Raw genomic sequence first — 21,275 nt, forward strand, 5'->3', positions numbered from 1 at the left:
CCCGGCTTAAGTACTATTTTTCTGTCGCTGGCCCTGTCAGATGGGTTTCCATACGCCTTCATAAGCTGGAGGGTGACCATCTCTCCCTGTATCGTCATGTCTTAGTCAGAATGCAAGTTTTACTTAGATACCATAACCTTTCTTTTCCTAGTCTTAGAAATACTTTCCCCCAAGTAATACTCATTCTCTTGCCTCTGTTGTTGTTGTTGCTGTTATTATCACTACTATTATTATTACATCAATAACTGCTTTAGTTCTCAGCAGCCTGCTCCTGAGCTCTGAGGGAGCTGTATCTCTTCTGAGCACCCCGATCTGCAAGGGTTCCACCTCTTCACGTCTCTCTCAGGCTTTGTCTCTTAGGTTGGATCCTCTCGGGTTGCAGCTTGAGCATTAGTCTACATCGCCTCCCTCTGTCACGTCTGGAGTTCCAGAGCTCCTTGTACTGAGCGAACTCTTTCTTAGGAGCATCCTGATCTTCCCCCACTAGGCAATGCATGTCGTCTGTAACAGTCTGACCCATGCTGTGCTTCCGATGTACTTCTGCCTTGAATTTGCTTTCAGAGTCATAACCAGGGAATCGTTAGGCAAGCCTCCATCCACGGCTCCCTTCATGACCCTCAAAGTTTTGTGGCCAGTTATAGTTCAAACATGACCTGCATCCAAATAGCAAATGATGGCACGAGCAGGTTGGCCATCGGTGCTTTCCACATTGTGTTCCTCTCCAGTCACCTCCACTTGGCCTTCCTAGGGCTTCTCCATGCCAATCCTACTGAGAAACCTGTGGGCCAGCCGCAGGCTAGCACAGTAGGCTGCAACCTGGTTTGGCAGGCCAACTTCTATACTGTGCTTTGGTAGTTTATGTGCATACACTGTGCAGACTGCCATATCCCCTCTGCGGACACACGGAACCTGACAGGTGAGGTCTGGTAGAGGTACGTGAACCATCATACTGTATTTAGGTATGCTGTACTTATTTTCATCCTGGGTTACCAGTCATTTCCCAGCACAGTAGTCAGTTGTACCTTCTCACTGCCTTCTAAATCTCACTTGGTGTCTCTTAAAGCAGGTCTTATTCTTGGTAGCTTTCATCCGGACCCCATCCTGAAGAGCAGAAACCCACAATAGTGGCTCCACACAGACCTCCTTCTTATTACTAACGTATAGTTTCACGTGCCTCTCAAGTGTGGTTTGCATTATACACTGGGAGGAGCCAGCTTTTGTGGCTACCCAGAGAGGGACAGGTTGAACATACTTTCCCATAAGACCTTGTACCACGGAGCTGTCCAAGACGCCGCTTCCGCCTCCTCCACTCAGAGCCTTGCGGGCCAACAAAAGTGCTTGTTTGGAATAGTCCTCAGTTTCCCTTGCTAGTTGCTTCATTGCGTTAGCTGACTCAGCATGGCTGAAGACATTAAAGATAAAGAATTAGGGTTTTCGTAGAAAAATCAGCACAGGTTAGTAACATAAATCTTTCTTGCAGGAAAGAATAATGGACTCAGTTTGACTTGTAAAAGCCAGACAGAATTGCCTTCAAAGCATGGGGTTGGAGGGGCTACACAGAAGCAGATTCTCTCAGCCTCATGGTGCTGACCTTCTGTGGTTATTTCCACTTAAGCCATTCTCAGAGAAGGTAAGGGGAGGGTAGGTGGCGGTCACTTCAGAGTGACAGACCATTTTGCCTGTAAGCTGTTTTCCCACAAGGAGAACTCCTGAGGTCTTACACATCCAGAGTCCTCCTCCTTACTCCTTACCCTGGATAAAGCTTTAGAGTGGGCCTGCAACTATGGAGGCAAAAAATCTGTCAGTAAAAATCTCCTGTAGCCTTCTGATCTCCTGGTTCTAGGAAGTAGCTTTAAGATAACAAAAGCCAGGGCCCTCAGGAGGCAGCCCCTCTGCAGACTGGATTCCACCGGAGATTAGCAGAGCCTGCCACCCTGCCAGCCAAAGCTTTTGAACGTGGTAGGATTTATAGTGAGATGCCAGGACCAGGGGAGCTGCCTGTCATCTGTGAGGTCCTGCAGAGCCGGTTTCCAGGGGGAAGGTCCTTTTCTACACTCTGGCCCCCACAAGCAAGCAAACAACTTGTTGCTACTTGTTCTCAGGCCTGGTGTGGGAGTTGCGGAGTCCCTGAAAGCTGCAGGCACCCGATTCCAGAGGCTGACTCACTTCACGAGGCCAGGAGACTCCCATCTAACACGGATGGGGACGGACATTTAAAGCCCTCTGTGAGTCAGAGCTGGAAGGGAACACTTTCACCAGCTCCTGCCAAACAGCCCTGTGGACAGTCTGTCCCTGCCATTCCCTGAAAGCTAAGTGGTTCAAACCAGCTTCAAGGCAGGGGAGGGCTGCAGAGGGGCCTGCAAGGTGTGTGTGTGGGGCAAGTCCTGAATGCTTCAGTCTTGCCTGGAGCAGGGGTGTTAAACGCTGCAGTTTACCTGTCCGCCAATCTTGTGGCTTCCTGAGCCAGATTTTTAAATCCATTTGGTCCTGTGTAGTGCTCAGAGGAATGGATGTTCTAGGGAACAAAGAAAGTTGGTTAACATTTGCATTTGATTCTGCAGCCTAAACAGAAGTGCCAGAAGGATTCTCACTAGCCACCACAAAAGTCCAGACCCCGGCATAACAAAGGTCCCTAGTCACCAAGATCACCTAGAAAAAGTGTGCTCTGGCGAGAACAAAGTAGATATCCAATTTGAAGAGAAGTCTTTGTAAAATAGATGAATCTAAAAGTATATCTATATCTATATCTCTTTCTATATATTTTTCTCTGACTTGGTGGTGCACACTTGTAATACTTTGGAGGCAGAAGCAGGAGGATGGTGACATGGAGGCTAGCCTGGGCTACATAGTGAGATCCTGCCTCAAAAAATACACTATATGTCTCTCAAGGTATATGCATGTGTGCTCAAGAGTGTGTGTGTGCTTGAGGGTGTGTGTGTGTGTGTGTGTGTGTGTGCGCGCGTGCGCGTGCGCTTGAGGGTGCACATGCATGTACGTGTGTGTGCATGCATATTTGTCTGTATACATACGTGTGAAGGCCAGAGGTTGATCTTAGCTGCCTTTCTTTTTTACTCTCTACCTTATTTTTCTGAGATACTTGGAACTTGCCATTTGGGTTGGAGGGCTGGCCAGTGATTCCCTGGGGTCCTCCTGACTCTGTCCCTATTCCCAGCACCGGGGCTATGGGCATGTCCCACCACAGCTGGCTTTTAGTAGGTTCAGGGGATTCGAATTCAGGTCTCCATGCAGTCACTGCAAGCGATGTTCTCACTGAGCCATCTTCCCAGTCTGATGTAGCAAGTTTTAACAACAGTAATAACGGTAACTGGATCACGGGAGGTTTTAAAAACAATTTTTTTTTACAATAAACACTTTTTGAATGGGGGAATCAAAAACAATTTTAATGTGATTTCTTGACTATACTAACTGATTATCTTTCCATTTCCTTTTTAATTTGATTTCATTGCTGTTGTTGAATCAGGGTTTCTCATACCCCAGGCTGGCCTCTGAGTGGTCCTCCTGCCTTCATCAGACTCAGCCCCATTTCTCTACTCCTCTCTACCTACTATTCTTCCGATCACCCTTGCTGTTTGTTTGGCTTGGTTTGAGCCAGGAGATCGCTGTATAAAGGAGACTGACCTTGAACTTGATATGCTTCTGCCTGGGCCTCCAGTGTGCTGGGATCAGAGGCATTCTCGCCACTAGGCCTAGCTACTCTATAGCCTTCAAATTCATAAATACAAGGGGCTCAATCATGTCTCCCTCTCCTACTGCACCTTGAACTACTCAAGGCGTGTGTGCCGGTTATCCAAGCACAAGCTCACTCTCTTGTTTTCAGTCCCATGTCCTTCAGATCCCACCAGACCCCTTCCTTTCCTCCACTTTATTCATTCATTAATCCATTTATCTTTTTCTTTTTTTCTTATGCAGCAGACAAATACAACAGCCACATACTATACGAGGGGCAGAGAATACAAATACAAACTAAGTTAAATTCTACAGAAAAGAGGGAAGACAGGATTCTGTCGATTGTGAAAGGGTGGCTAGAGAGAAATCAACTACAGAGGGATGTATAATGCAGTTCCACGGGCAACTGCAGGTGGCCAAGGGCACAAGGCATAGATTGGCCTGTGACAAAGAAGAAAAGCCTAGCTACCTGCCAGGTAGATCAAGAAATCCAGGGACAGAGAGTCAGCCAGTGAGACCTGTGGGGCAGTAGTGAGGTCCAACATGGCCACAGTGAATGGACATGCTACCCAGGCAAACATACAGTGTTTTGCAGGGAAGCTTCGCTTTCTGCCAGGCTCAGGCGCATCTGAGAGATGAGTCTACTCGTATCCTGAACTCGGTTCTGATGCTGACTGCCCAGGGCCCGGATCCTTTCCGCAGTCATCTTCAGGTCATCCAGGCGGGTCTTGTAGTTGTTCTCTTGGCTCCTCACCTTGGCCAGCTGGAGGCCAAGGGCTCTCATGGCTCCTGCACAGGAGGAGAAAAACAAGACTGATGTAGAATGACCGAGTTAACCCACAAAGCTGAAAAAGGACTTAGAGATAAGTGAGAAAAAAAAGGTCAGTGACAAATATTTGTGACAGTTTTTCACCCTGTCATTTAGGTGCCTGGAGTAGGCCATAGACAACACCTCCATCCAGGCAAGGGCTGGCTGCAAAGACCACAGAGATGATGGCCATAAAGAGTCTATGACCCAGAATCACAGTTCTTTCTAGGGCATGGATCTCCTAGCTGATAAGCAGTTGGCCTCCTCACCTTCTGAAATCTGAGCTTCTCTTAGAATGTCTCGAAGGGCCTGCTCAGCCTGTTGCATCCTGCCTTCCAGCTCCCCACTGGGGACTGTAACACCACCACCACCCTGAGCCTTTGAAACCAGGGCCTCCAGGCTCTGGAGCTGCTGGGTAAACTGGTCCATCTGAAAGCACACAGGAAAAGAATCAGAAGAGAGGGGGAAGACCACACAGTTCAGCTCTAGGGCTGTAGCAGGTGCAGGGGTCAATAGCTTAACATGCTTGGTTCGTTGCAGTGGTTGAAATCTAGACTCTTGAGTTAGACTGGCTAAGTAAGGATTCTGGCCCGCTACTCTAACCAGTGGCCTTGGCAAGCCATCTTCTAATCTTCAACAGGGGTAATAAAAACAATACTGCTCACATGGTTATTCTCTGTGCTGAAGGAGTTGTTATTTGTAAGTGCTAAGAGCAGAGCCTGGCACCAAGAAATTTCTAGAAAGGCTACTGGGGGCTAGAGATCTGCGTGCCCAGCAGTCACAAGGTTCAGTTCATACTATGACATAAAATGAAATTAAATATTTGATACTTAGCAAGATGTGTGATGGCAAACACTTGTAATCCTGGCATTTGGGTGGCAGAGGCAAGAGGATCATGGGTTCAAAGTCATCCTCAGATTATATGGTGCATTTGAGGGCAGTTTGATGAGACCCTGTCTCAAATTAGCCTTCCAGAGGTTATTAAGTAGGTTAGAAAAAAAAAGATTGAGGGTCTGAGGAGATGGCTCAGTGGTTCAGAGCACTCATTGTTCCTAAAGAGGACCCAGGTTCGGTTCCCAGACGCACACAGTGGCTCACAGCCATCTGTAACTCCAGTTCTAAAGGACCCGATGCCTCCTTTGGGTCTCTGTGGCACCAGGCACACATGAAGTGCACAGACATATGTGCCAGCAAGACACCCATATACATTTCAAAAAATTTTAAAAACCAGGTTGAGAGTGTTCTACATTTGAAGTTCTACATATGAAGTTCAATTTCCCCTTATTGTACCTCCTAGAAAAGAATGATCAGTAATGAACAACATCAAGTACACTCATCTCTGAAGGTTAAAGTTTAGTTTTACCATTTTATTTTCTGAGACCAGGTCTCACTCTGGAGCCCAGGCTGATCTGGAGCATACTAGTTAGCCCAGGCTTGCCTGGAACTCTGGGCAAGAGTCTCAGGCTCCTGCATGCTGGGGTGACACCGAGTCACCACCATCGGCTCTGGAACTTGGTTTATAAGGACATCTTGTATGTAAGCAAGGGCGGGAGGGGACCCAGCTGGGAAGCAGCGCATGGCAGCCCTGTCCAAATTTGCTCTCCGTTGCCGTGATGAACTCCGTGACCAAAAGCAACTCGGAGAGAAAAGCGTTTATTTCAACTAACCGCTTACAGCCCATAATAATAAGGGACGTCAGAACAGGAACTCCAGGCTGGAACTGAAGCAGAAGGCATGGAAGAACACAGTTATCAGCTTGCTCTCCGTGCCAGCCTGCTTGCACAGTCTGCTGTCTACACAGCTCAGGACTGCCTGCTCAGGGGTTTTACCCACAGTGGGCTGAGCCCGCCCACACAGATCATTAGTTAAGAAAATGTCACACAGACTTGCCTACAGTTCAGTCTCTGGTGGAGGCATTTTCTCAGGTGAGGGTCTGTATTCCAGATGACTCTAGTTTGTGTCAAAAACAAAAACAAAAACAAAACAAAAAAACAAAACAAAAACAAAAACAAAACTAACCAGGACAAATGAAAGAGGACTGGACTCAGACTCTGGGGACATGAGCTACACTCCCAGTCCCATGTGGCCAGGCCACTTAGAAAAATCACAAGTACTTTCAGACATTAACCCTTGAAAACTGAATCTAGAATGCTCCCCCTACCCCTCAGATTCACTAAGTTGTCACGAGTCCAAGTGAGACTGGATCTTCCAGAAGATATTAAAAATGGTGTAGGTGAGAAGGTAAACTTACCATAAAATTATTATACACAATATTTTAGTATACGTTAAAGTTTTTTATTGTATTTATGGTGTATGTGCGTGCATACGTGTGTGCATGTATGCACATGACAGGGTATACTTGTGGATGTCAGAGGACATCAGGGAGTTGGTTCACTCCTACAGCCTTTACATGGGGTCTGGGAATTGAACTCAGGGTTTTCAGGATTGCTTCTAGCCACTGAACTATTACCCTCCTCATACACACACACACACACACACACACACATCTATCTATCTATCTATCTATCTATCTATCTATCTATCTATCTATCTATCTATCTACCTCTATCTCTGTATCTATGTCAATACCCATCCCCAGGTCTATCTCCAGGATATATGGGGGTTCCAGACCTGTGACAGAACAAGGGCACAGAATCACTCAGAGTCTGATTGTCTGCGGCTGGGGGCTGGAGAAGGTGGCATACCTGAATCTTCACTTGATTGTAGCAAGCAGGACAACTGGTTAGGGCCGCGTGCTCACAGTTGAGGCCTCCAAAGCCCGGCTTGCAAACACAGCTGCCATCACCTCGACACTCTCCAGGCTCCGAGCCTGTAGGGTTGCAGTTGCAAGCTAGAGATAAGGTGCAGATAAACGGTGTATTCCCACCCAACTTGACCCAGAATGGGAGGTACAGCTAGGGAAGAGAACCCTGAGGCTGTGTCAGATCCGTCATCCCTCGGCCGTGGCCTCGAGCACATTCCTATAGAAGCCAGCCCAGGGAACCTCACAAGCATGATCCATGTGTGTGCGCTCGAATGCAGAGTTGCCATGCCAGGAAACTTATGGCCTTCCTCCTCTCATCGTGCCAAAAGCCCACTGCGTACTTTGCTGGCACCCTGATTTTGCTTATAAGGTGCATTATTTTTTTACAGCCTATTTTAGGCCAGCTGTAAACAGTGTCTTCTGTAGGAATGCGAGCTCAGAGGGTTTGCTCGGATCCTAGACCAAATGAAAGGAAGCTGCCATGAGAACACAGAAGAGCCAGGGTTCCTTTCTTCCCACTGCAGGGAAGGCAAGGAGAGGAGGCAGTGGCCCTACTGTGTGCCAGGTTCTGTTCGGAGACAAGGATGTACCAGTGGGAGAGGTGCTACTCTAAGGATCACACGCTGCTCTCGGAGCTAAGTGCTCTGCCGTTACCTGCACACAGCTCCCTTGCCTCTCCTTTTTAGTGTGTGGACGTCCCAGGAGCTAAAACTTAGTCAGCACCGCTACTTTAGTACTGAGGTGCCAGCTGCGGGCAATGGCAGTTGCTCATAGCAGAGTAAAGGATCTTGTCTAATTTTAATGAAACCTAAAACAATGAAAGAGTTTTGATTTATGTACTATGTGTTTGTTTACTTAAAAAAAAAAAAAAAAAAAAAGGTCTCGCTCAGTAGCTCAGGCTAGCCTCTAAGTCAGGATTATCCTGCCTTAGCCTCAGGAGTGCTGGGATTGCATGAACCACCCCACCTGGTCACAGGGGACCTCAAGCATCTCTAGGTAGACATTCTGGTGTCAGGACCTGATGGCAGCCAGACACCAGAGTCATCTGGAGCCTCAGTGTGTCCCTGTTTAGGGACTGATGGTGGCTCTGCACTCTAAGGCTGAGCTGAGGGGACACACCTGCACACTCGGGCTCTGACCTGAAGCAGCCCTCAGCAGCCCCCTTGAAGCAGAATCTCCTCAGGAGAACCTTCTGCGGTTACCTTCCCTAATCACCCTGACTTCCCGAGAGGGTCTCTTCAAGGGCTTTACAACCAGACTCCTCCCCTCCTGGGTTTGTTCCGGCTCAGTGGTGAGTCATTTATTGCTCTCTGGTGACAGGTCTGGCAGCTTCTTTTCTGCCTACCTGCCTTGGGGTTGGGCAGGATGTGCCCCCACTTTATCTGCTCTTTCACTCAGGAATGTAAACCTGACCTTTTCTTTCTTTCTTTTTTTTTTTTTTTTAAACTTTTCCCACTCAGGTTTAACCATTTGAGAGTCTTTATTAAGGATTTTGGTGGGTGAATGAATAGTGCAGATTGTTCAGGAGCCGGTCTGGTCATGGAACTAGGTGCCTTGTGATATTAGCTGTCCTTGCCGTTGCATAGATTCAAGCAAGATCATATGTCCTTACACATGTACACGTGTCCACACACACACACACACACACACACATGCATGCACACACACGCACACACACACATGCATGCACACACATACATATACAGAGCAAAAGAGATAGGGGTGCATGATTTGCCTACGGGTACAGTACTACCTCGACACTTGTCTGCTGGGTTGGGAGCCAGTGGGTCTCCAGAATAACCCACTTTGCACTGGTCACAGTAGACACCAGCCGTGTTGTAGATACATTTCAAACATCTGCCTGTCAACTGGTCGCAGTTCCCAGAGGCACTGGGGTCCACGTTGTTGTTGCATTGGCAGCGCTGGCAAGGCCTCACTGGGCCATGTTCCCCAAAGGGATCCCCAAAGAAGCCATCAGCACAGAGCTCACAGCGGGCACCTGGGAAGGAAGAAAGGAACATGGGGTCAGCCCACACCAGATTGTTCCCCATGGGCAGCAGGACCAGAAAGAGGCCTAAGGCACTTGGTAGAAGAAGTAGGCAGATGCACTGTGGTAGTTTGAATGAAAATAACCCATAGGCGCATAGGGAGCAGTGATATTAGCAGTGATACCTGTGGCCTTGTTGGAGTGGGTGTGGCTTTGTCGGAGGAAGTGTGTTACTGTGGGTGGGCTTTGAGGTTTCAAATGCTCAAACCAAGCTCAATGTGTCACTGTCCCTTCCTGCTGCCTACAGATCCAAATGTAGGACTCTCAGCTACCTCTCCAGCACCATGTCTGCCTGGATGCTGCCGTGCTTCCTGCCTTGATGATAATAGACTGATCCTCTGAAACTGTAAGCCAGCCCCAATTAAATATTTTCCTTTATAAGAGTTGCTGTGACGGGCTAGAGAGATGGCTCAGTGGTTAAGAGCACCGACTGCTCTTCCGTAGGTCCTGAGTTCAAATCCCAGCAACCACATGGTGGCTCACAACCATCCATAATGAGATCTGACGTCCTCTTCTGGTGCATCTGAAGACAGCTACAGTGTACTTAGATATAATAATAAATAAATCTTAAGAAAAAAAAAAAAAGAGTTGCTGTGGTCATGGTGTCTCTTCACAGCAATGAAACCCTAACTAAGACTTGCGTTAATCCCATGTTCCTGGGACAGTACCCTCAGGAACAGATGAACATTGCAAGGGCAGAGACTGCCACTTTATGGTCTTGGTCACCACAGCTTGACTTAATTAAGCAACACAAAGAGGATTAATTAGCTTGTGGGTAAAAGCTGTCAGGAAGGCAGAGGCAATGACATTTCAATGATACAAGGCTGCTGCAGAACGTTTAGTTTTTCAGATTGACGGTGTAACTGTTTTCCCTCTTACCCTAGGTTATTGGAACACTACTAGGTCTAGGAACATACTCTGAGGGTAGACTACTGGCCCAGCATGCACAAAACTCTGGGTCTGATCTCCTAGGATTGCCCAAAAGCAGATATGGTGGCAAACACCTCTACTCCCAGCATTTGGGAGGTGGAGGCAAGAGATGAAGAGTTCAAGGTCAGGGTTGGAGAGTGGCTCAGTGGTAAACAGCACTTTTGGCTCTCATAGAGGACCTAACTTCGGTTCCCAGCATCCACATGAGATTGTCACAACTACTTATGACTAGCCTCAGGGCATCCAACAACCTCTGTTAACCTCGTGGGCACCTGCACTCATGTGCACAGACCACCCCCATACACATAATTAAAAACAAATATCTTTCTTCAAAAGTAATTTAAGGTCATTCTCAAATACTAAGTTCAAGGCTAGCTTGGGCTACAGAAGATCCTGGAGGGGCAGGGGAACTTTGACCACATATGTGGTCTGAAACTTTCATTCCCTAAATAAACGCACGCAACTGTCAACAAGCCAGCACTATGCTTTTTCCTCCATATCTGCACCAGCACAGCTCAGACACCACATATGCCTCTCTAGAATGTGCACGTTTAGATTAAACGGAAGCAACTATAACTCCCCAGAAATTCTCCTGAATGGGAGCTATTTTCACACGTGCATAGCATCAAGACAGGAAGCCGAGGGAAGAGCAGGGTATTGGCCCTACCTGTGACCCCAGGGGGACAGTTGTTACACACCACCTCCTCTGTCTCAGGCATCACTGAACAGCTGAACCCATTGTGACAGGGACATGGCTTGCAGCTGCGGGGGTCATGTGGGTCATTGTAGAAACCGATGGGACAGTCAGCACACTCAATGTCAGGATTCTCGTCCCCCGAGTAGCAATCTCCTGGAGTGTAGAAAGAAGAAACGACTGCTGACGACATACTTCTGTCAGCGTAGATGGAATGTGGGGATCAGCCTACAGAGGCCCTGGCCTTCCCAGAGCCTCCCTCAGCATCTGAACGCTGACAGACATTCATCCTCACCCTTGAACCAGACAGACATGGTCACCACCTTGGATCTCAGACTCACCCGGCACATTCAGTTAGACACACACATATCCTCACTGGCCGTAGCATAGCACTGTTCCCCTGTCCTTCGTGGTCACACCATTTGGTCACCATCTTCATTTAGAGCCTGAATCGCCTTTGATCTCCCCACACAATTCCTGCAACCAAACACCAATCCCCCCCACCTTGTGCAGAGCATGATGGTCATTTCCTGTAACGTGGCACCTTTCACTCACAGTCCTATGGCATTTCTATAATGAAAGAGGTCAAGTGTACTGTCACCACGTCCAGCTTCCTTGACCTTGGTCCCACACTCCCCATTCTTTCTCCATCCCCTAAGCGAATTCAGGTATGATATTTCCTCCTCAGCCCTTGCTTTTACAGGAGACCCACTCCTCTGCCTCTACCCCCAGACACCTGGTCCAGGTGTCACCTCACTCACCTGTGTCTGGATCACAGGCCCCTCCCCCTTGGCAGTTACAGGGAACACAGGCACCAAAAGGCCCCAGTCTTGCTGAATCTCTTTTGTAACCAGAAGCACATTCCTGGCAGAATTGTCCCTTGTACCCAGCAGGGCATACACAGCGTTCAACCCAGGGGGCTGGGGCTCCAGAGATAGGGCGAGCTGAAACCAGGGTCACGTTATCAATGTACCCTGTACCTGCAATAGAAAGAAGACATTGGAAGAGGCAAGGTCTAAAACCACAATTAAAAATGGTGACTTCTGGGGATGGAGAAATGGCTCAGTGGTTAAGAACACTGACTGCTCTTCCGAAGGTCCTGAGTTCAAATCCCAGCAACCACATGGTGGCTCACAACCTTCCACAATGATGCCCTCCTCTGCTGTGTCTGAAGACAGCTACAGTGTACTTACATATAATAATTAATAAATCTTAAAAAAAAAAATGGTGACTTCTTCCGGCCTGTAGACCCAGCACACAGGGAAGCAGAGGCCAGTTCAAGAGCACCCAGGGTTTTATTATCTTTGCCCAGGTGCTGGTCACACATTGTGGTACATGGACAGCTATAGCAGTCAGTGTCTGTATTCTGGAATCGGAAAAATTGGCGTCTAGATGTGGCTGAGCCTATATTAGCTGTGTGGATTTGGCAAATTCCTTGATCTCTGCCGACTTCATGTTCTCAGCTTACAGGAGGGGTGAGAGTATAGTTTGTTATGAGAATTACACGAGACGCCACCTGGCATAACATACCTGGGAAATGTAACAGTTCAACAAACTGCTGGCTGCCACCCTCCCTGCTCCCTCAGTATCTGTGGCACTGGGGACATGGACATGGAAGGCCAGCCACACTTCTTTGGTCAGTGTTTAGAAGTGTGAAGCACCCTCCCCTTTAAATAATTGTAGGTAGGGTTAGAAGGCCCAGCACAGGAAGTCCACAAATGGGAAGTAACGGAGGTGATGCCCATGAGCTGTGGACTGTCCCCTCCACATAACAGAACTAAAGAAGGGAAAGAAGTATCTAGCTGATACAAAGAGATCTAGCTGATCTCTTGCTAGAGAAACACTCCTTTTAGAAAAAAAGAATATAAAACACAGACTCAGGATTTCTGAGAGAAAACCATCAAGTTAGTTTATCTTCCTGACCAGAGCCTGCTACCACCCGTAGAACTCCAAAACAGATGAAGCTAAAACCAGGGATGGGGTCTTTTGCTCTTTCCTGGTCACTTACTATATTCTCCGTACGTAGCTCGGATCAGGAGGGCTGTGAGGTTCCGCAGTAACCTTCGATATTCAAAATAACTCAGCTGGGGACTCCAGTGACTGCTTGGATGTTCATTCAGTCTGCATAATTGAACATTTTTCGATGCTTACAAATCCAAGTCATGCCACAGTGATACCTGATACAAGTCATGTCTGAGAGGGTGAGGACAGTTAAGCGTTGGCTTTGAGTTTTCTAGGAGTCAGAAGCTTGGAGAGTTTTATCTCTCCACAGGGAGGGCGGATCCCACAGGAAGCAATGGAAGGTGTGTCAGTGTATCTGTTTCCAGGGATCACTGCAAAAGCTGGTCCTCAGCCCTCAAACACATGGTACTCTTAGCCATTGCATAACCCAGTACCAGACACATTTCACCTCCCCAGGTTCTGGCCCTGGAAAGTTACTGTTCATTCTCAGCTTTGTTCTTAAGGGATCTACTTGTGACCTGGGCATGTTGACCTGGGCATGTTTCATTGATTCCTTCCATCTGTCCATACCCCTGCCCTCCCTGGAATCCTTTTGTAAGTGCAGGAGATCAAACCCAGGCCTCACACACACCAGGCAAGTGCCCATCACAAGCTGAAGCTGCCATCAGAATGAACCCTGTGGTGCCTATACCAGTCATCTCAGTGATAGCCTTCGGGGTTCGGTTCCTGGAATACTGACTGTAAGAAAGACCCTTTCGTTCCGTTCTCTGACTGACTGATTAAATAAAGCGTGGTTGTGGGGTTGGGGATACAAGTCAGCGGTAGAGAACTTGCCCAACATATATGTAGCCCTGCATTTAATCCCAGCACTGCAATGAATGAATAAATTAGTGAAAGAAATTAAAAAAGAAAAAAAATCACAGTTGACTGTGTCCTTGACCTGGGCAAGAAATTATGGGATTGGGGGAAAATAAAACTAAGCAGAGATGATTAAGATTCAGCCATTGGAGTTGGAATAATTTAATCCAGTTTGGGCTGTTAGCAATTCACAAATAGAACACCGTGGGAACAAGTGATGTCTGTAACTTTGCCTGGGGTTCAGAGAAAGCTCAGACAAAGGAAACATGTAAGCTGAACCCCAAAGACTAAGCTCACTAAGCTGGGGATGTGAGACTCCAGGCAGGAAGGGGGACACATTATTAGGATAAGTAGCACTCAGGTAATTAAGCACTGAGCTCATGTGGGCGCTCTGAGTCGGCCTCTCTCCGCTCCTATTGGTCCCCACACTCCTCCACGGATCCACTGGGAATGTCTTCTGCTGGTCCAGTTAAGAGCTTTACCCAGGGCTGGGGAAATGGCTCAGTAGGTAAAGGGCTCGCTATGCAGGCACAGAGACCTCAGAACTCATGTAAAATTGTGTGCAGTAGCACATGCCTCTAATCAGAGTGCTCCATGGCTGGATGGGAGGTGGAGGCAGGAGAATCTCTGGGAGCTGGAGGGCAGGCTAAGCGTATGTCACCGCGAACAGCACAGAGAGCTTGTCTCAGGTGAGGTGGAAGGAGAGAACCGACACCTGAGGTTGTCCTTTGAACTTCACATGCACACCCACACCCACACACAAGTGTGCATACATATCATATACCTATACACACACTCACACAAACATGCACATATATCATATACCTTCACAGACACACTCACATACACACAAATGTACATATACATCATACACCTACACAGACTCACACACATACACAAAGGAGGGGTGTGTGTGTGTGTGTGTGTGTGTGTGTGTGTGTGTGTGTTAATTATTTTGGGCATTTAGAGGGCAGAAGCAGGCAGATCTCTGAGCTCTAGGACATCCACATGCAAGTGATACCATATATGTATATATAATTTGGGCTGGAGAGATGATGGCTTAGTATATACCACTCTTGCATACGACTAGAGTTCAGTTCCTACCACACACATGAGGTACCTCACAACTGCCTTAACTCCAGCTCCAGGGGTTCCAACATCTTCTTTTAGACTCACATGTGCACACCCCCTGACACATATACACACATATAAATTTAATTAAAAAAAATTGTTGTGTGCATATGTGCATGGCAGGGTGTCTCATGCCACAGTACACGTCCAGCAGAGATCAGAGGGCATCTTCATGGTCTCTTTTCACCTTCTTGTAGGTTCCAGAGATCAATCTTGAGTTACCAGATCTGAGCAGCAAGTCCTTTTATCAGCTGAACCATCTCACCAATCCATGACACTTATTTTTCCCTTGAGACAAAGCCTCACTATGAATCTCTGGCTGTCCTGGAACTCATTATGTAGACCAGGCTGGCCTCAAAGTCAGAGATTTGCCTGCCTCTGCTTCCTAAATGCTGGGATTGGATGCGTGAACCACTATGCCCAGTGACACTTCTTAATGCACAGCCTCTTAGTGGCTTTCCATCATCTGGTCAGCATAGACAAGATGTAAGCACCTGGCATGACATAAAAGATACAGCCTGATATGTCCTTTCTAGATGTATCAATCTTATTTATCCATCTCCCTTATCCATGCTGTGTTCCAGCTACAAAGATATTATCTATAAGGCTCAGGAGATGGCTCAATGTGGGAGATGGTGGCTCACGTCTTTAATCTCAGCACTTGGAAGGCAGAGGCAGGAAGATTTCTGAGTTCAAGGCCAGCCTGGTCTACAGAGTGAGTTCCAGGACATCCAGGGCTACACAGAGAAACCCGGTCTTGAAATAATCCAATAAAATAAAATGAGTACTGTGGTTCCCAGCACCCTGCTTGTGGACGTTGTACATCGTGGTGCGGAGCCTAGTGCGCACCACGATGTACAACGTCCACAAGCAGCTCCCCCTCCCCCTCTCCCTTTCCCCACCTCTCTCTCTCTCTCTCTCTCTCTCTCTCTCTCTCCCCCTGTGTATGTGTGTGTGTTTTTTACAAGATTTGCCCCATGTAATGACTCTACACACCCTCACGGATATTCACACATAGAGGTTGTCTTTCTCTAATTTTTCTTTCTGGAATAGCCTTGTGTATCTTTCCATTCACTGCCCACACACTTGATGCCTTCATGAAGCTCCAGGCAGAATTAAGCTCATTTCAAAACGAATGTTTACCAGGACCGAGGCAGCTACTGGACTGTATCGTGTGTGCTTTTAGGTGTGTTATATATCTCACCAGGCCACAAGCTCTTGGAGGACCAAGGTTCTATTCCATCTTTCTTAGCCTCTAACACTGTACAAAGCACCAGCTGAGCGGGCACAGCTTCCCTCCGCTGCCTCTCTGAACCCATCACTCCAAAGCCACTTCCTGTCGGATGGACCTCGGCTCTGCAATGTCCCCTGCAGCAGCTTCTCTGAGCTCAGTCCTCCCCACACCCCTCACCCCACTTCTTGTTCCACTGGAATTCAACCACCGGTGATTCCAAGTCCATTTCCTCTGCCTGCTGACCTCGCCCTCTTCCTTCCCATCAAGACTGCCTTCCACGCTTGCCTCACCTTCTCGGGACAAGTCTCTCCGTTACCCCAGTGCAGCCATACTTCCTATATGTCTTCAGAACACCTGTGTCCGCCCTGTTAGCTCAGTCACCCAACCGGCTGTACATCATTCTCTCCCCGTGCCCGTGAACCTGTCAGCTACCGGAGAGAAGGAACAGTGTCCCGTGTCTGCATGTAACACCATGCCTAGTAACCCACATGGCTCAGAAAAGCCTACTGGCTGGATGCGTGCTGGGATGAGCGCATGAGCAAACAGCATGGCTCCAGCTGGCTGATGTGCTTGTGGCCTCTTTTTACCTGAATGTGTACGTCTTTGTGATCCCACAGGGAAGTGTCTTGCCCGGCGCCATCAGAGGAGCTCTGATCCGTAGACCAGCACCTTCCAGGATCACATCGTAGGCAGATGGCTGTCTACCTCCTCTATCCACACGGTAGTCGAACGACAGGCTCTGCCCGTAACTCACTTGCTGATTACCGAGGAATTTGGCTGTGAGATGGGTTTTTGAAAAGATCAGTGTTACTGCCGGGTGGGCAAACGCATGAACAAATTAAATTAATATTGTCAGTTTCCTCTGGCGCCCCCTGTGACCTACCCATCCTTCTATCCCAAGCCACCCTGACAGAAGGGTCAGTCATGTCATGGGATGTGGGTGTGATATTTTGGCTGTGTAAGTAGCTCCAATTCTACTTATCAGATGGCTCATGACATGACCATTACAGGCAGAGATCCAAGGCAAACAGCTGGGGTACCACTTGTTATATATGTGTCTTGCACTTTAGCGAATACTTAGCAGATATATTTGTGTGTGCACTTCGGCGTATAACAGATGAGCATGAATGTGTGTGCAGGCATGTGGAGGCTGGATATCCTGTTGAGTTTCCTCCTCAATCACTTGACACCTTTGTTTCTGAAACACAGTCTCTCACGGAACCTGGAACCCACCGATATGGCAAGTGTCTCTGGCTAGCAAGCCCCAGGGATTCTCATGTCTCTGCTGTTGTAGGGCTGGGGTGACAGGCATGTGCCACAATCGCCAGCTTTTCCCGTGAGTTCTTAGCATTCGAACGCAGGTTGTCATGCTTGCATCTCACGTTCTTTACCGGCTAAGCCATCTCCCCAGCTCTGCCCATGTCTGATGACAATAATTATTGACTATTGGCATGCCCACTCTTATTTAATAGTTGAGAGGACTAAAGTTCAGAGATGTTAAAAGGAACCACTTGCTTGGGAAGTGCTCATTAGCTAAGGTTATGAACTAGGATTCAAATTCCAGCCAGACCTTTGCCACTCAGATCACTAACAATAGTTTTAAAGTTTTAACTCGTGCTTTGGGGCTGGAGAGATGGATCAGCAGTTAAAGAGTTCTCCCTGTTCTTCCAGGGGACCTGAATTCAGTTTCCTAGCACACACATTGTGCGGCTCACAGCCTCCTATAGCTACAGCTCCAGGGAACCCAATGCCCTCTTCTGGCCTCTGAGGGACCCCGCACACATGTGTGCATTCCTATGTGCAGACATACATACACATTAATTAAATGTTTTAGCTTTTCAAAAAGACATGCTTTGTGTCTGATTCTTTTTTTGATTTTTAGAGACAGGGTTTCTCTGTGTATCCCTGGCTGTCCTGGAACTCACTTTGTAGACTAGGCTGGCCTCGAACTCAGAAATCCACCTGCCTCTGCCTCCCGAGTGCTGGGATTAAAGGCGTGCGCCACCACGCCCAGCTTTGTGTCTGCTTCTTAATTGACCCATTAAGTTTGGCTTCATGCTCTGATGGGAAATCTAGTAACTGCTCATTTGGCTGATAGGTGGGTATGGAGGGAATCCCAGCAAGGCTGGGTTCCAGGATGCCTAGATGGCTCTGCAGTGTCATGGAATAGTGATTTATCAGACTGGGCCTAAGCTCCAGGTGTCTACTGGAGCTGCTGCAGTCCCAGTGATGGGGACGGGTTCCACATCACATCTTCCAACTTAGTTTTGCTCTCCTGACTCTGCAATCCTACCAATTGGCTTCTGCAGAAATCACCCCTCACATACCAGGGGCCACGAAATAGACAGGGTCTGATCTTCTGGCAGAACTAAACACATCCCGATGGCGCTGTGACCAGTGGAGTTTTGCAGGTGCCCCGTTTCTCTGAACCGCCTTCCAACCATCTGCATCTGCAAGACAAGACACTGCGATGAGACCACTCCCATCGTCCCTTGAATTAGGCATGGCAAGGCTCACTGGCCAAAAAGCCCCAGGAGTAGAAAGGAGTTGGCTTAGCATTTTTGCCATCTTTTAGAGTTTTCAGAATTCCCCAGTCACTCCTATCCACCAGCCCCTGTCCTCAGCAGCTTTGCCTTTTAAAATATATATATTTCATGTGTATGTGTATGCACATGCCACAGTGTGTGTGTGTGTGTGTGTGTGTGTGTGTGTGTGTGAGGTTAGAGGACAACTTGTCCCAGTCAGATCGCTTCCACCACTATGAGGGTCCTAGGAGTTGAACTCAGGTCCTCAGGCTTGGTGGCAAGTGCGCTTACCCCTAGCCCTGTCGATGGCCCTTTCTTTGCTTTACCTTTGACTGGCTCTTTTCTTTGGACTCCTGTGATTCAGGCTTATGTTCTAGCTTGTTCTCACCTGCTTGTAATTCGTGTTGTTTTTTTTTTTTTTTTTTTTTTTTTTTTTTTTTTTTTTTTTACCATGATCACCAAAACAGGATCTGGCCTTAATGAAGTGAGGCAAAAATTCAAACTAGCTAAGATAATATCAATTTCCAATATTTTTGTTGTGTTCTGAAGCAAGCTAAGGATATATATTAACTCAATGTGATAGGATGTTATTAGTGAGTGTGGATTCTGAGATGTTCTCATAAACCCCTCTTCCACATGAATAATCCTTTGTGGTTTTGAAATAGTTATGGGTGGGAAGTAGAGGGATGTTAATAGCTTGTCTCTTTTTTAGTTATTTTTAAGTTATTCATATGTTGTTCAGCTATAATTTTTAAAAGATATATGGTTTGTCTTATCCTGACAAAATAATGTACATTTAAAAGAATAATACAAGAGGGCTAGAGATATAGCTCAGTTGGGAAGGTGTCGCCTAGCATACCCAGGGTCCTGGGTTCGATCCCTGGCACAGAATTGAGCTGCATGTGATGGGACAGCTTTGTAATCCCTGGACCTGGGAGGTGGATGAACCATGACTTGAGAAACCATCCTGTGACTAGGGAAGCCACTGTCCTAAACGCAAGTCACAGATCTTTGTACAGTGCTAAATCAAAAAAAAAAAAAAAAAAGAAAAGAAAAAAAGAAAAAAAGAAAGAAAGAAGAAAGAAAAGCAAAACCCTTTGTTGAGATACTTTACCCTGACTGAAAGTTGAGGTGATTTTGTGGACACTAAAGTCAGCAGACGTGTGGCAGCTGGCCGAATGCCCATAGCAGAAACACTGGGTACAGCCCTCGGGGTTTGCCGGGTCCAGATGATAGTAGCCTGGTCGGCACCTGCAGCAGAATCAAACAAGTCAGGACAACACTATTATTTCTTATTTCACAGGGAATGCCATGGCTGACCCAGCCTCTTCTACTCTCTCTCCCACTCGGCACCATTAATTTCCAGAGAGAAGAAAATGCCAAGGTTTACATATGACCTCTGACCTCTGCTCCAGACCACCAGGGGGACAATCCCAGCCCCCACCCTCACCCAAACACATCCACAACAAATGAGAGTGTCCACTGTCTCTGCCTTCACTAGAACCTTGGTAGTCTGGAAACTTGACTACTGACCCATCCTTGGTGAAGGATGGAATGAGACAGGATTATGCAAAGCAGACCTGCCCTGGAGCCAGTGTTTAATGGAGGGGAAGTGGGGGCCAGAAAGACAAGGCTCTTACCTCAGCACCTATTCACCTGTCCCAATCTCCAAGAGCTTGGAGTACTTACCAGCACCAGGTTTGTCATAACCTAGTCCTGGCTCATAGGAAAGACCCAGTAACAAAGATAAAGAAACCTGGAGACTCCCCAGAGCAGCCAACTGCAGGCTGACATTCTACCCCTGTTCCCAGACCAAGCCCTCGGGCAGGTTCTCTTTGGACAACTGCCAGGCTGAGCTCCGAGGCTTCTGGAAAGAAGGCTCTGGGTTTCCCACACGAGACAGGAACAGCCCCTAGGCACCTTATGTCTACGCCTCCATTCAATTCCCCCTGAAGACAGAGAGTTGCTGAGACAGGAATTATTTGTGACATTCTTGGGTGAGGAGGATAAAAGGGTCGAGGTGGGATTCAAACCCACAGAGAGGAAAGGATGAAGGAGGGAGCAGAGCCATGGGTGACCAATGATGAAGAAAAGCAAGGATGATTGGCATGCCACCCAGCAATGGTCACTCCTACTGACCACTGATGTCACTGGGATAGAATATTGTTAGCAGAGGTCCACTAATTGTGGCGATGGCAACTGTTACTCTATGTAGCTGCCTACTTTGTTCCATATTCTAGAATTAAAAAGGCTTCCAAAGACAGGTTTAGTGGCTCATGTCTGTAATCCCAGTACTTGGGAAACAGAGGCAGGAGAATCAGGTGTTCAAGGTCACCCTCTGCTATTGTAGCGAGTTCTAAACCCTGTCTTAAAACAGTAATAAATAAATAAATACATACATAAATACATAAACAAACAAATAAATAAGGCTTTCCAGCAGGAAGTAGTATAATCCTAGCATTTGGGAGGATGAAGCAGGAGGATTGCTATAACTTCAAGGCTAGCCTGGCTACATAATGAGTTCTAGGCCCAGCCTCTGTTACAGAGTAAGACTCTGTCTCAACATGCAAATCGTGTGTGTGTGTGTGTGTGTGTGTGTGTGTGTATGTGTGCGCGCGCGTGCGTGCGCGCGCAC

At 47.5% G+C, this 21,275-nt stretch overlaps 1 protein-coding gene and 1 pseudogene across 1 annotated transcript in view; both read right to left on the bottom strand.

The window, feature by feature from the left end:
- The window catches only part of Lamc2 (laminin subunit gamma 2), a 63,405-nt gene that overhangs the window by 9,923 nt on the left and 32,207 nt on the right, over window positions 1-21,275 (bottom strand). Inside the window, exons 5-16 of the mRNA XM_029539350.1 lie at window positions 19,755-19,891; window positions 18,443-18,565; window positions 16,703-16,892; window positions 12,939-13,051; window positions 11,692-11,910; window positions 10,904-11,086; window positions 9,013-9,258; window positions 7,201-7,325; window positions 4,765-4,924; window positions 4,271-4,476; window positions 2,436-2,515; window positions 1,253-1,402 (exon numbers count right to left, since the gene is read on the bottom strand). Coding sequence (XP_029395210.1) covers window positions 1,253-1,402; window positions 2,436-2,515; window positions 4,271-4,476; window positions 4,765-4,924; window positions 7,201-7,325; window positions 9,013-9,258; window positions 10,904-11,086; window positions 11,692-11,910; window positions 12,939-13,051; window positions 16,703-16,892; window positions 18,443-18,565; window positions 19,755-19,891 — 1,932 coding nt within the window. The remainder of the gene's footprint in view (window positions 1-1,252; window positions 1,403-2,435; window positions 2,516-4,270; window positions 4,477-4,764; window positions 4,925-7,200; window positions 7,326-9,012; window positions 9,259-10,903; window positions 11,087-11,691; window positions 11,911-12,938; window positions 13,052-16,702; window positions 16,893-18,442; window positions 18,566-19,754; window positions 19,892-21,275) is intronic.
- LOC110321320 lies at window positions 251-1,089 on the bottom strand (annotated as a pseudogene).

The sequence above is a fragment of the Mus pahari genome, chromosome 5 (genome assembly GCF_900095145.1).
Source record: "Mus pahari chromosome 5, PAHARI_EIJ_v1.1, whole genome shotgun sequence".
In the NCBI taxonomy this organism is placed as follows: domain Eukaryota; kingdom Metazoa; phylum Chordata; class Mammalia; order Rodentia; family Muridae; genus Mus; species Mus pahari.